This window comes from Tetrao urogallus, assembly GCF_951394365.1.
Source record: "Tetrao urogallus genome assembly, chromosome: 3".
Classification (NCBI taxonomy): Eukaryota; Metazoa; Chordata; class Aves; order Galliformes; family Phasianidae; genus Tetrao; species Tetrao urogallus.
The window spans coordinates 45,223,832-45,239,818 of NC_136815.1; the positions used below are offsets into that span (position 1 = coordinate 45,223,832).

A 15,987-nucleotide genomic window follows, 5' to 3' on the forward strand; every position below is an offset into this window, starting at 1 on the left:
ACAAAAGGAAGACAGATTTTTAAATCTCTCTGGCTATATTTAACCCAGAAATCACAGACAATTACAAATTTATATTGGTAGAAACCTCAGCAGTTCAGGTGATCCAACCTCACTCAAAGCACAGATAACACCAGGATTAGATCAAGTCGTTTAGAGTTTTGTATGATTTTTTCTGATAGTAGTCATAGTACTATAAAAGTTACTTAGGATGAGAAGGATTCTTTTACAAGAATGTATTACTCATTAATGACATATAGTGTGAAGTCTCTGACTCCAAATTGACATTTGTTGGTCCAAACCAGCCAAGCCTCTAAGGATGCTAAGGGTCTGAAGCACATAACATGTCAGGAGAAACTGAGAAAAGAGCCTTGATTGGCTTGGAGAGTATACATTTAAGGACAGTACAGAGTCTAGTGGCAGTTTTCTATAGCTAGGAGGAGGTTACAGAGAAGACAGAGCCATGTCTTCTTAGACATGCATTGCAAGACAAAAGCCAACTGCCACAAGATGCAATTGGAGAAATTCCCACTGAACAGCAACAAAAACCTCTCTAACATTAGAGTACTTAAGTGCTATAATAAATTTACCCAGAGGCTATGCAATCTCCATCCTTGGAAATTTTCAGAACTGGACTGGACATTTTTTATGCAAACTGATATTACTTGCATCTATCCTTGGTTTGAATGGAACTCTAATCCAAATGACTTCCAGAGGTCCATCCTACAATTCCACATTTTTTCAATACCAAAAACCTTCCTTCTTGGTACCACCTTTGTCCTCCTTTAGTCCTGATGATGAAGGAGAGTTCTCTTCCGTTTTGAGGCGTTTTGCTTCAATAAAGAATCAACTAGACTGCGTTGGTACTTTATTTAGGAAATTTTACTTCCCTTTATTAAGCAGAGAAATGGCAGACTTCATAATAACAGGAAGGGGAATTTTTTGTAGTTAATTTAATTGTTTTATTGTGTGGCCTTATTTGAGTCACACAGAACTGCGCATAAACATAATTTATGTATCATTATACGTTGACAAGGAATATTGTATGATGCAAATTATTTTCAGACACCTATTTTGCTACTCTAAGTACAAGCAGTAACAGTAGAGGAATGGAGCTATCTAAACTGGTCAGCCTCATAACTATCAGTGCAGGCACAACAACACTATAGTACACCTTCTCCAAAAACCATTCACTTAAATGACCAAAATCTTTTTACCTGGCAGTTAATGCAGACTCCTCCACCTTCATAATGCCCATGAATATTTAGGCTTTCTCGACGCTGATCAACATCAGCATCATAGTAGCAGTCAGTGGCATGTCCATGACAATTGCAGGCTGGAAAAGTAATACTCCAAGTCAGCTTTCATTATCATGCTAGAATTCATAGAAACATAGAATCACCACGATTGGAAAAGACTCCCAAGATCATCCACTCCAACCATCCACCTACCACCAGTATTTCCCACTAAACTATGTCCCTCACTACAACATTCAAATATTTCTTGAACACTTTCAGTGATGATGACTCCACCACCTCCCTGGGCAGCCCATTCCAGCACCAAAACACTCCTTCAGAGAAGAAATTTTTCCTAACATCCAATCTGAACCTCCCCTGGAACAACTTGAGGTCATTCCCTTTAGTCCTACTGCTAGTTATGTGGGAGTAGAGGCCAACCCCACCTCACCACAACCCTCTTTCAGGCCACAGTAGAGAGTGATAAGGTCTCTCCTGAGCCTCCTCTTCTCCAGACTGAACAATCCCAGCCACTCCCCATCAGACTTGTGCTCCAGACCCCTCTGGAGTACAAGTTGCCCTTCTCTGGGCAACTTGTTGTTTTGTTGCCCTTCTCTGAACACACTCCAGAGCATCAATGTCTTTCTTATAGTGAGGGGCCCAAAACTGAACATAGTACTCAAGTAGTAGCTTCGCTAGTGCTGAGTATAGAGTGCTGATAACTTCACTGCTGCTGCTGGCAATACTATTTCCGATACAACGCAGAATGCCATTGGACTTCTTCTTCATCTGGGCACAATGCTGGCTCATGTTCAGCTGAATGTTGACCAACAATTCCACGTTCATTTCTTCTGCAGTCTTTCAGCCAATCCGCCCCAAGCCTGTAGCATTGCCTGGGGTTGTTGTGACCAAAGTGCAGGACCCAGCACTTGGTCTTGTTGAACTTCATCCCATTGGCCTCAGACCAGTTATCCAGCCTGTCCAGATCTTTCTGTACGGCCTTCCTGCCTCCAAATAAATCGACACTTCGTTCCACATTAGTGTCATCCACACATTTACGGAAGGTGCACTCAATACCCTTAACTAGATCAACAAAGACTAAACAGGCCCCAGTGCTGACTTCCTGAGGAATGCCACTCATGACATCATCAGATTCAACTCCATTCATCATCAATACAGAAGAGGTGAAAAAAACAACTAGATTATTTATATATACAAACGCTCATATGTTTTGTAGTACTCTCCAGAGCATATATTTACCTATCACCAACTAGATTTTCATGCTAGAAACACAGGAAGATCATCTAGACATGAGGAAGACATGCTGCTAGGCTTTTTAGAGAAAAAAATAGTTGCACCATCTCAAAACTATATGCATAAAAGCAGAACTAGAAATCTCCAGATGTATGGTCTCAGCAGTTTTGAAAATACATGAAAAACATGTTCAAATGCTTATTCTATTTTTCCATTTCCAAAAATACATCTGGGTTGATGTATCTGCATTCACTCATTTACTATGTATTTATTTCAAATAAACAGTTATAGATAAGTTATACATATTTAAATAAAAAGATATATACAAAAGGAACTCACATAACCATAAATAAAGAGATATCAACAAATTTAGCTATATATTTATCCAGCTGCTGTTCTCTTAATGGAGAAGTTTTAAGTATAAATTCATTCTAATGCCTGAGAATTTTGGATTCAAAAAGATGTACTGTCTGAAAAAACACGGTATAAAGAACAGTAACAAGAGTAATAATAATAATATTTGCAATGTTAAAAAGGACAGAATTAGGTGATTGAGAAAATGAATTTTCCCCAGTTTATGGTTGTTTACAGCCTCAGCTGTGACAAATTTTACTTTGGGTACTACGTGGTTAGTTCATCTCCTGTATTTTCCTTTCTATTAAGCCAAGTAAAGGTAACAGTTGAACTCACAGAGGATATATACATGTCACTCCATCTCTGAATAATTGTTCTGTTACATTTTTGATTCCTTCTAACAGATGTCTATATTGCAGTGCTCAGAAGAGACTGAAGAGACGGAAAGAGACATATCTGAGAGACTTTGCTTCTAGGCACCTTAATGTCACTTGCAAATGCCCTGGCCTAGGAAGATCACCTACTGAGAACATCTGAGATGTTTCCGCTGATAGCTTGTGGTGTTGTATATGCATCAGCTGGCTTTACCAATCAAGGTGGGAGACCTAAAGCTAGAAAATCCCTTACTGTTTTAACTTTGGCCAAAAGGCCAAACAATACAAATTCCAGGACTAGCCCAATGTTCACGACAGGCTTGTAGAAGAGGGTTAAGTTGACAAATAGCTCTACATTTTTATTAGATCCTACAAGTACAGTTTGAGTAAAGAAAACGTATCTAATTTACAATAGATCTGCTATATGTAACTTATAATTTGGTCATCATGGAAGATATTAGTCAGAATTAATCTCTTAATTTTGATGCCTTCATTCAAGGAAAGTTCTGTCTTCACTGAAACATTCCAAAACTGGAATACAATACTCATAATACAATTATGAGTGAGAATGAACCATAACAATAAACAAGCAGAACAAATCAAAAGCAGGACCATGGTTTTAACACAAACTTACCTTATTTCCTTCTTTTTTCTTCCAGGAAAAAAAAAAGGCTTCCAGAAGCATCTGGATGCTACATAAGATTTTGTTACAAATGCTAAGCACTCCAAGAGAACCTTCCTAGGAGTTCCTCAACTTCTGACTTTATGAAGCAGTGGACTTGACACTTGGGAAAACCTTCCCTTTGCTTGGACTAGGGGATAAGACAATCTGGAAATAAAAGGATTCCTGGAAGTGCCTCAAAACAAAACAAACAAAACAAAACAAAACAAAAAAAAAAAGGTGAGAACTCTGGCCCTATTTCATGATGAGGGAAGAATTTCCTTATAATGTAATCCTACCAAATACTATTCAAATTACCTAGTACGACTGGGAGCATAACTCTTGGAAAACCCATTCTCCAAGCACTGTGTGATCGTACAGACAAAGCTGGGAAACTGAATCATTCTCTGCATCTCCTCTATGCCCTCATGTCTTAATAGCTTTGGACAAGGAAGCCTTTTCATAGAAATTGTCAAAAACAGAGCTGAGGAAAACGATCAGATTCCCTCATGGTTTGCTGCCAGGAACCAGATAGGTCAAGCTCAGGTTCCCTGGCTGGGTTTTGACAAATAAGATGTTGGTTCAAGACATTAAGTTAGCAAATAAAAGAAGCGATCACACAGGAGGGGGAAAAAAAAAAAGTGATTGCTGGAAGGAATTGAAAGGAATGAAGATAGGATGTTTTGTTCACCCTCAGCCCAACTGCCAGACAAAATGAGGATCTGTGCACAGAAATGAACATTTCCCTTTCTCTGTACTGTGAACAAAAGCTCTTTCTAGCCAAATCTTCTGTGAGCTACACACAGCTCACAAGTATGTCAGTTAACACTGATGAGAAATAATTTGGTCAAAGTAATATTTTCTCTGGCAGGTGAACATAAAACCCTTCTACTTCACAAAGCAGCTTCTTACAACTTTGAGCCATTTGGTGACCCACACTGTTCTAGGAAACTTATAGAGACTGGCCCCATCTCTTCGAGTTCCCACCAAGCTCTTCCAGCTCCCCCAAAGGAATCTCAGGCTGCTGGGAAGTTAATGAATCTGTTTTAGTTCCTTCACTACCAGCTTCCACAAGAGGCCTGCACCTGGCCAACATTCTCAGCAAATCAGCTGGAAGTGCTAGAAGCAATCCATTCTAACAACCATATTTTTTTCAGAGGCAGTTAGAAGCTAAGTTGTTTTGGCTCTGGATCTTGCAGGTGAACTTTTATAAACTCATTCTTTCAAGGACGTGACATTATTTATACTCTTTGTCTATCTCTTCCTGACAGAAAGTATTTTTCTTTCAAAGAGGGGAATTCAGATGAGGTTTCAAACATTGTCCAAAAATTGAGTCCCAACATGCCTATCTTGGATCAAACGTTTTAATAATTTATTTTCTTTTTTCCCTCCTCTCAACACTCTAAGCACTGCAATTTAGATTCAACAGGCAGTCTCTTTATTCCTCAAACTAATTACAGAGGTACATCTATTTGGCTTTTGGATAAGCCTCCCCTGCTAACGGTTTGTACCCACAATCTACAACAATCTTACAGACAAGTTAAATAGCTTAGGCCAGACATCAGGGAAACCAGATGCTACCAAGACATTTGCTCAGAGCAGAACATGCACAGAGATGGCTAGCACCGTACCACAGACACTGTTTTCCAGTCAAAAAGACGCACAACACTCATGTCTGACACTACATATCCCTCAAGGAGAAGACGGTCCATGTGGTCACTCTTTCACTTTTACATTTTCTTTAACAAAAGGATTAAACACATGGAAGATGGAAAAAAGATCAAGGGGCTTCTCCAGCTTGACTGTTCAGTCTGTGGGTCTAAAGCACTTGAAACTCCTTAACAAAGAGCACAGAAAGAAAGACATGTGGAGGGGACTCCTCAGCAGGAACATCTTTGTGACCACTTGCATCAGGTCAGCAAGAGGCAACTGCTGGCTTGAGAAGGGAGCACAACCCAGACCCCTGTCAGTGTTAAAATGACAGGAAGCTCAGAGTAGATTGCTTATGAGCCCAAGACAAGCAAGGCAGAAGTACTGCACTGATTTACGGGTAATGTGTAATACCGCCAAGGCAGGACTCCACTGCTGAAAGGATTTTCAGATGCATTTCATGGTTATTACATTGTAAATTTAGGAGTCTTTGGAGAGATGACATTTTGCACTGGTTCCTGAAACAGTGAGCATGTTCAATTCCCAAAGGACAGATTTTCTTCTAAAAAACTGTTTTATGAGAGAAACTTTTGAACTGTGTGCCTTCATAATATTAAAGATATAGTAGCTACAATGACAAGACCAATGAATAACTCAGATCCTTTTCCCAATAAAAGACAGCAAAGACTGTATCATTATGTCTTACAATTCCCAGCTGCAAACTCTTACTGAATATTTCATTGTTTCATAAGGGGGACTGACTGCATCTTGCTATACTTCACTAAGTACTTCTTATTCCCTCCAAAAACAAAAATTCATGCCACACAGGTAAACCTACAGAGTCCCCTCTGTTGACAGTAGCAAAAACTAGAAGTCACAGTAAGAGTTCTCCCTTGACACATCAAGTTAGAGTGAACTGTTTGCAAGTTTAATAAAACTAAGTATTTATGCAGTCTCTCTCTCTCTTCTGAATACAAAGACCTTTGGCAACAGGGAGGCAAGTTTCAAAGCTGTACAAGATGCATATAATCTCTGCTCTGCTAGGGAAGACCCATGGTTTGTCAGCACAGTGACGACTAGGTGGAGATGTTGATTTAACATACTACAGGATTTCCACTTTGCTTATGCAATATTCTCACAGGTATGATGATATTCATTGTTTAACGAGAAGAGAAAAAACACAAATAATTTTCACTGCATCATTTAGTCCTTATTGCTGTGTGGAAAGAATTTTCTCAGTACTGAAAAAAAAAGTGTCAAAACCTACTGTGTGCTAGGTACTCACCAAGGCTAATTCCTACCCCCTCAAAGTCCCTTTCAAACTAACTTATTTTTGACTACTCACGTTCACATATATTTGTGTTCCCAGCTGTCGCAGGTTGCCACTGTTTCTGATTATATCCAGGGCAGCAGTGGTCGCAGGTTTCCCCACAAGTGTTATGCTGACATTCACAATGAAACCTGCAAAATACAAGTCGCTTATTATACTGAAGTTGGATTTTATTTTTTCTTAATCTTTTTTTTTTTTCCCTTAATCTTTTTGCAGTCCAAGATTCACATGTATTGTGAAAAGGACATAAGTTTATGTGCAGAGAATTCAAAGAGTGATACTAGAGCATAGTAGAACTTGCTTGTAATTATTCATGACTGGTTACTTTAATTATATGATTACAGGCTTGTTAGCATAAACGAGTTATAGAGAACATGTATCACTGGATTCAATAGACTGGATTAAGAAATCTTACGCTAGAATATTAAATTAAGCTAAATCAATAGCTTAGGATGTACCCTATTTTAGTTTCATTCCAAGGCTCAGGCATGTTGACCTACAGTAAATCAAAACATCTATCCCTTTTCTATGCATGCTTTCGTCATTTTTCAGTTATGCTTGGCTTACAATTACTGTCTTTATTAAACCACAATAAGAAGTTCACCTTGTTACATTTAAAGTAGCTCATACTATTCATCAAGAAAACATACACCATATTTATTTTGATTTAGTTGAATAGCCTCCGTAAATGCAGGCTCTTATTATGAGCTAGGTCTTATTATCATGCACAGCAACTGAGTCCTAGGAGTAACAAATAGACCCCTGAGACTGGAAAGGCTTTTCCCCATTATCTGCGTAGCCTAATAACCGAGGGGCAATAGAATTTTAGTGTGTGATCATTCTTTTCTGGTAGATTTCACACTTTCTGCACTTACTTTTCCCCAGCATAGGCGTCTGAAAAGTACTCATTTGCCCAGTTATTCTTCAGTAGAAAGCAATTTAAATTATTACATTACATTGATTGTTTAAATGCCACCATGGATAAAAGCAACAGCTGTTTTAAACTAGGCTCTTAAAATGTGTTTTGGAAAGCCTGATTATTCACAGCCATTTTCCTAGAGCAGATGAACCACAAAGGCCTAATCTACGTCCTTGTGAAATCAATATGTAAATCATAAAATTCACAGGGAAAGGGAACTTTCCTTTAGATTACAGATAAGTGAATTACTAGCTGTTATTGCTTTTAAGTCAGGCTCACTCACAGAAAAGTACATTTATAAATGAAGGTACAGTAAGATAACATAACCATTCTTTGACATAAGTATACTCCTGCTGCCAAATGACTGAAATAACATTTTGTTTGCTAATTGCTCATGTATGTGACAATAAAAACACTTCCTAAACAATTAAAAGACTGTAAAGATAATTGTAAAATATCCCAGATACAGTTTTTGCAACTATTATTCTAAACAAATATTATTTAGAGCCAGATATCCAAAGGACAAATAGTCATCAGTCCCAAGTTCTGCTCCAACAAAAGATTCAAGCAGAAAAATGGAGACATTTTTACTAACTTTATGGCTGTTTTCATTAATAAATTAAGAGTACAATACTGAAAGAAATGCGTTACTTTTATAAGTATTCATATAGTCAGATCACTCAAAAGAAGTGCCATTTCACCATCAACAAGACAAAAGCTGTTCACTGTAGGGGATGTGGGCTAGATGACCTTTATAGATCTCTTCCAACACAGACGATTCTATGGTTCTAAGAGAAGGGTATAATTCATTCAGTTTCTGTCTTTATTTTTCCAAATAATTGTCAAAAGCATTGGATCTTGTCTGAGCTCCATACTGTTCCATATCTCCAGTGTGTTCACTTTGTTCATAAGTTGGCCTTCTAATTTCTTCTGTTGGGAGATGATATCCAGCTACGTTTTCCAAAAAGGATTAAAGGTTTCTAATGAATTATTAAATCTTATTTCAGATAAAAAGAAAATCTAATACTTATTATTCTCTACTCAGCTCTTGTGAGGCCCTATCTGGAGTACTGTGTCCAGGCCTGAGGCCCCCAGCACAAGAAAGACACAGAACTCTTGGAGCGGGTCCACAGGAGGGCCACTAAGATGATCAGAGGGCTGGAGCACTTCTACAAAGAAAGTTTGAGAGAACTGGGCTTGTTTAGCTTGGAGGAGTCTCCGGGGAGACCCCATTGTGGCCTTCCAATATTTGAAGGGAGTGTATAAACAGGAGGGGGAACGGCTGTTGATGAGGATGGATAGTGATAGGACAAGGGGGAATGGCTTTAAACTGAGACAAGGGAAATTTAGATTAGATATTAGGAGGACGTTTTTCACACAGAGGGTGGTGATGCACTGGAACAGGTTGCCCAAGGAGGCTGTGGATGCCCCATCCCTGGAGGCATTCAAGGCCAGGCTGGATGTGGCTCTGGGCAGCCTGGTCTGGTGGGGTGGTTGGCGACCCTGCACATAGCAGGGGGGGGTTGAAAATAGATGTTATCAATGTGATCCTTTTCAACCCAGGCCATTCGATGATTCTGTGATATTTCATATAGAATAGTTCTTGACATGTTTTCACATCAATTATTGTCAGATTCTCGTTTTTAAAATATAATGAAAATGTACATTTGGCAGTAAAAAAAAAGGCCATTTGAAAACATTTGCAGGCATGAAATTAACATCATGCTCACTTTACTTACTGGTATTGGTTTTCAGCGCTTTTCGCGTTACATACTTCAGCATGGCCATGGCAAACACATCGACCACCAATACTGATGTCCTTTATACTGTAGTAATACTATGGAACAAGCAGAGTTATATTCTTGTATAATGGTATGAATATCAACATCAATTATATCTACATTGTTAAACCTTGCCTATCAGAATATTAAAGGCATGATTTTACAAAGGGGCAAAGCCAAGCAGTCAATAGTCAAATCTGCATTGATGTTATGATTCAGTGTGAGTTCCAGCAAATCGAAGTCAAAGCCCATATAGCAACAAAATCCATTTGCAGGTTTGTGCAGCTCACAACAATTGCATACTGCTCTAGCCTTCCACTCTCCAGCAGCTACGCAACCATCAGTACCTGAGCCCAAAACTTGCTAAAAGCCAGCTTGAGGATGGAGAAGTAAAATACATCATCAGCATCAGTTTGTGAGACCTTGGTCTGGTCAGCAAATAGGACACGCTTGTGTGCGCAGCACTGTTTTGCCCATTCAATCATATGTTGTCACTAAGCACTAGAAACAGTTCTAGAAGATCAATTCTTTGACAAAAGTCACTGTGACTCAAGCTAGATTTGAAATTGTGACCTGAAATCAAACTGCTCTGTAACTCATCCTAATGCCTTTCAGGCATCCAGGCAACAGAAGATAAAAATATAATAAGTTCAACTCACTAAAAACCTCATTAGCACATAATATCAATAGTAACTACCATACATATTTTTTGTAGCTGAGAAGTTGTTTACTTAATGTACCAAGCAGAACAAAGAGCTGGTTGTAATTTTTGATCTCAGTGTACCTCCAGAAAAAAAAATTAAAGGGACAGTTTTAATGCCACTAGTGGATAAAAATAGTGGATATCTCCTGTGCTCTCCCGTTCACAATATAGCCCATGTAAGAGGCTATACACTGCACTGCAGGTGAAGTTGTCTGGCACAGAAAGAAGCTTTTCCAAGGCTGAGAGCCTTTTCAACTCCCTTGTCTGGCTTCCGTAAAGCTACTTTTTTCTAGGCAGGTAAAAAACAGAAGATGGGAAATGAGATCTACACTATTTTTTTGAACAATCTCTATTCAAATATACAACTTAATTTCTTACTGTGCCTACCATTTTCAGACTGTAAATAAAATCTGTGCTTCCAGTGCCTTCAAGCACAGCTAGAAATAACTACTGTGATTCTTGTAATCATATTTAACTGTTTGGGGTTTTTTTTCTATAGTAAGATTTTTCACAACCAGGTCTACAGTTACGTGCAGCTTAGCAGAGCTATACTGTACTACTAACAGTAGTTGTACTGTTACTGCTTAGTAATAAATCATATTAGTAATAGGCCAAAACAATTAATAGGTCACAGTATAGACATAAAACATACCTTATAAAATTTGATGTGCCATGAATTTAAACCATTAATGGAAGACAGACAGTTACTTGGACAGGATAAGAGAACTCGTCTGGTTTTCATCTGTTTCTCTACTAAGTTGAACACTCAGACTTTTCTTAGTAATATTAACTCTTTCCTAGACTTTGAAGGTCTCCACAATGAGAATTTGTGCTCTCTTCTAGCAATTCAACATAACACTCAATGTTTTTTTCATTTGTCCTACATGCCATAGCCATAACATCAAAAGTACCTTACATTAAGACTATGCTCCTTGCCAGGTAAATACTGCATTTACACTTGCCTGTAAGCAACAACTTAAAATTTACTTAAGGCAATAAAGGTACTTAATGTGAATGCTATCAAGAAGCTGGAACATTTTAGTTACTTTTGATGCAGAAACCCACACACATACACAGTGCCTCACCCCAGAGCTTCCTCCAATTATTACTGACTCTTCATTTTAAATAAAAAGGTTAAAAATAACAATATAATATGAAGTTTACAACCTCTGTAGTATATGAATTTCTATGCATTGTTCCCTTAAGGGATTTCCTTACATGGGAACAGGGCTCTGGCCGTTCAGCCCCAGGGGATAGCCCCAGATTCACTGAAAACTCCTATGCATCTCAAATAATTAGTGTACAAATGGCAACTTTTGAGTATGCTCTTTGATTCCTGCTCCTTTAGAAACTCAGGTACTATTTCATGAAAATCTCTTTAAATAAGGGAAAGCAATGTAAAATAAAGCTGATGAAATCTAGCTCCTCAGCTCTGTGAAAGACAGCTCAGAAGATTTCTGGACAGGCTCCTAACAGTTCCAGTGATGCATCCAATTTCTTTTAATATTTGAAACCAGGAAAGAAGATAGTCTGTTAAAAATCTTTACTTCCCCTCTCTAACCCTGTGCTATCTCAGCCACCTTCTTACCTCAAATGGACCTGAAGAAAATAATGGGATTTACAGATGGGTCACTGCAAATTTTTATTTTTTTCAATGTTGCAAACTTTAAAAAAAGGAATATCGAATACACCTCTGTGAAAAAACAGTACTTACTCTGCGGGTTACAGTAGGGTCTCGTTGAGCTTTTGATATCAAGTGGCCAAGAAGCGTGTTAGTTCTGAGAAAATGAAGGCGGATGTTTGTTGCTTTTGTGAATTCTCGAAGACTAGGGGAATAAGTGAAGTTTTTTGCTCCTGGGCGGCCATTTACCAAAGAGACTACAATCTAACAAGAGAAGTAAGTATATTTTTATTAAAACTTATCAGCTGTAAGTATCAGTACTGGGCACAGAGCCAAGTTTTGATTAATAACAGAACCAAAAGGTTTACTATTGTTTCTGAGCACATTTCACGCTGAAATCAAAACATAAAATGCACCGGGAAAAAAAAACATGTCTTGGACTCTCCTGAATTCTCATTGCTCATATCACACTGCCTTAATAGTGTACCCACAATAGTGATTACACGGAAAGAACACAATTTGACAGGGAAAAAAAAAAAACAGGAACAGCTACAAATAGTTACATTAACAGTTGATGGTGTCAGTGGAAGTTTTGCCTGAGTGAAAACGCCAGATTTTGGCTCTTTTCCAAAGCACATTTATTTTTGGGTTAAGGCACAAACATTCCTGGAAAATATTATTGTTACCAGGTCCAATGCCTAAGAGCACATTAACAGTCTCCTAAGGAAAGTACATGGTGTTACTTTACAAAATCCTTTCACATGAAAGCAGGTTTATCTGACTTCCCAAACAGGTGCTCCAGCACTTCTTTATTTTTGAAGAAATTGGTGCCAGCAGCCTAGTAACCATGAATCTATATTAAATAAGCAATCCAGTGTGCATGTAGACCTCTGAGTAAGAGACTTTGTTTAAAAACAGTCAGACAACAGATTTCTAGTTTCAAACATCTGCAATAATCTGAAGCGTGCACCAGCAATGTTCTTCTACATAAACTGTTGTTTTAAAAATTTTACAGTTACATTAGTAGGCAATATCTACTTTAAACTACAACTCCAGATTCATATGCACAAAACTCTGGACAATTCTGGAGTGGTTTAGATGTGTGTTCTCACTGCTTAAGACACAAAACAAGAACATCAGCAAGAGTGAACAGTACAGCCAGGAGTTTAGCTTCAAATGAAGTCACACAAGCCACATTTTTGCTTAGCAAGGAACAGCAACTAAACTCAAAGCAATATTTTTGCAAGCACATGTAGTGTGTATATATGTGTATATATATATACATGTAGTATATTATTTTTAAAAATGTAGTATTTTACATATTTTTTTCTTAAATAGTTACTTATTCTTGAGTGGTCTACAGCATTTGGTCCCATGAGGAATTCATATGCAGTAAGTTAATTCAGACGCAGAAACCACACAGAAAATGCAGTCAGTATCTTCAAATGCATATTCCTTAAGAGAGGTAACCTAAACCACAACAAGGAATCCATACATGCGGCCCTGCCCACTGGTGTAAGTTAGGAAAAGTCAGCTCATCCTCCAAAAATTTCACCATCTACTTAAAGTCATGGTTATGGATTTATTAATTTAGTTTCAAGCAGTAATAACCAATAAATTACTTTATGTTCTAGGTTTTTATTTTAACTGCAAACTTCTAAAACTGTTCACTTCCACCATTACATATCATTTTTCTAAAAGCACTTACCTCTCCATTTTCAAGAGGCACAATGCGAGAATACTCTGTAGTGCAAATGACATCGCTATCCCTCCTCACGGGAACATTTGCTTCCTTTCCAAAGCGTTCCAAACAATCTGCTTTGGAGTCTGGTCAAATCAGAGTTATTTTTATATATGAAAATATACACTATTGTTCTAATCTGAATTAACAAAGAAATTTTACCCAAAAGCTCAGGGAATTTCTTCCCCTAATTAAAGAGAAACAACAACTGATTCTTTCACTTAGCGCATAAAAATGAAAATTCCTAAATATAAACTGTAAACTATCATCTATAACTAAACGTTTTTGACACCCACTGCCTCCATTACTGCTAAAACATTCAGCAAAATACATGGCCTGATTTTCCTGCTACTGGGCAAACGATTAAAGAAACTTGCCTACAAAAGAGCAGCAATGCAAGACTTAATACTTACGAGCAAAATACTGCCAGGGAGTGTAAGTTCTTCCAAAGTCCACTGATCTTTCTAAGATCCAGAGATCTGGACGAGGAGAATTTGCAAACTTGATAAGAATGTAGGCAACATGGAAGAGCTGGTAACAGAGCATACAGAAGTATTATTAGAAGCTTTTTGAACACCTCAGAAGTACCACATACTAGAACAAATGCTAGTAAATCCCTTTTCTGCTGTGTACAGTGAGAAAGTTATCCTCTGCTGTTTCATTCCCATTAAAATAATAGGCCAGATTCCAAGCTGGTGTTCTCTAAGTATTTGTATCAACCCTTCTCAACTGGCATTGTGCTCCAATACACTAAAAAAGCTGCAGTAGAACTGCGCTATAAGCCATCCGTTACATTTCAGAGTGGTTCTGTTCCACATCTGACTGATGGCTTGGGTGTGTTAAGGGTATAGTACTTAGCCTTGAAAAATTAGCATCTCAATTCACTTAGATAAAATACTTTTACAGAATCCTGGCACATTCTCTCTGCTTGTTATATTCCAGACATATAACTGTGCTTGTAGTTAAGGAAAATCACATTAGTAAAAATACACACAGTCTTTACACTGATATTCCTTTGGTTGTATTTGATAATAATTCACGTTATCTGTTCCCTCACTACAAAGATATTTCTAGATAATTTTGCCACTTTGTGAGTAGCAAAAGCAAGTCTCTGCAGAGTTTCATGTGTATCAAATATAATGGGAGAGATTTTTATGACTGGCAGATCTTCCATATTCTGAAACCACTCAGAATATGGACGTAGACCGCAAGGCAGAAAGCTCCCAAACACTAAAGCAAATACGGATTTGACATGAAATCCTACTCTAAGTCAAATTTGGTTCATTATTACAAATTTAGATCATTAGATTTCAAACTACAAATATGTACAAGCTCCCAATCACAAACTAGGACTGCCATCTGTTGCCATGCCTGGCCCATTCAGCTGTCAGCCAGGACCAATTCAGCAGCTCTCACAGCAGTCAGAGCCACCAAAAGCAGATGCAAATGGCCTATTAAAAAAAAAAAAGGAGCAGAAATCTTTGTCCCCATCCAGTACTGTACATGATTTACTAAGTAACGGTATCAAGCAAATTAAATGGCAGTCATTCTGTTGACAACATCATTCTTTTTCCAAGGGCTAGACATGGTGACTACACAGGTGAAGTAATGTCCTTAAATTACCGACTGAAAGTCCCCAAACCAGATGTCAGAAACAGCTGAATACTTTGAAGACTGTGCCGAAATTTGCTGCTATTGAGTTTCTGATACTCAGCCAAAGTAGCTTCCGCCACTTGGCAGCCAAGTGTAAGAGTAGGGATATTGGCCATACAGCCCTTACATGCAATTCAGTATGGCCATTCAGACTGAAACCGGGTATCCTCACAGAGAAGGGCCACGGTTATGTAATTCCTAAAAGAAAACAGGCTTATGTTCTCAGTTTTGGACAACAGGATCTCTCAAAGCTAGGTCTGCACTGGGCAGGCAACTGCTTACCCATTAGTATTCTCACTTCCCCTGTGCTTTAATGCCTTTAGGAATTCCATCCTCACATGCTCTATTGAGGATGGAGGACATTCTGCATCAATCAAATCAGATCAGACTTCATCAAGACAAGCAATTTAGAAAGCTCATGGGGACACAAAAGAAGCATACAAAAAGGCAGGCTGTGTCCTCCAGTGCACTGCTATTTGTAGCCATGTATTAAATCACTACAACAATGACCTTCTACCTACTCTCCAAAAAAGCTGGCGGCACCTGTCTCAGCCTGTCACACATTGTATTCTTTTCCTCTGATGCTACTCAAAGTGCTGATACAGCCCATCTCATCTTGTAACAGGTAATTCTGTAAGCACAAGCAAAATAATAGCAGTAAATTCTGTTTCCACTGGACTTCTTCACTGCTGAAAAACTGAATTATAACAAATG

General features: G+C 38.2%; 1 protein-coding gene across 1 annotated transcript in view; it reads right to left on the bottom strand.

Annotated features, from left to right (window-relative positions):
- LAMA3 (laminin subunit alpha 3) overlaps positions 1-15,987 on the bottom strand; it is a gene marked incomplete at both ends in the record, with an annotated part of 112,001 nt that overhangs the window by 83,260 nt on the left and 12,754 nt on the right. Inside the window, 6 exons of the mRNA XM_079533015.1 lie at positions 1,215-1,333; positions 6,871-6,986; positions 9,514-9,611; positions 11,973-12,143; positions 13,588-13,706; positions 14,034-14,151. Coding sequence (XP_079389141.1) covers positions 1,215-1,333; positions 6,871-6,986; positions 9,514-9,611; positions 11,973-12,143; positions 13,588-13,706; positions 14,034-14,151 — 741 coding nt within the window. The remainder of the gene's footprint in view (positions 1-1,214; positions 1,334-6,870; positions 6,987-9,513; positions 9,612-11,972; positions 12,144-13,587; positions 13,707-14,033; positions 14,152-15,987) is intronic.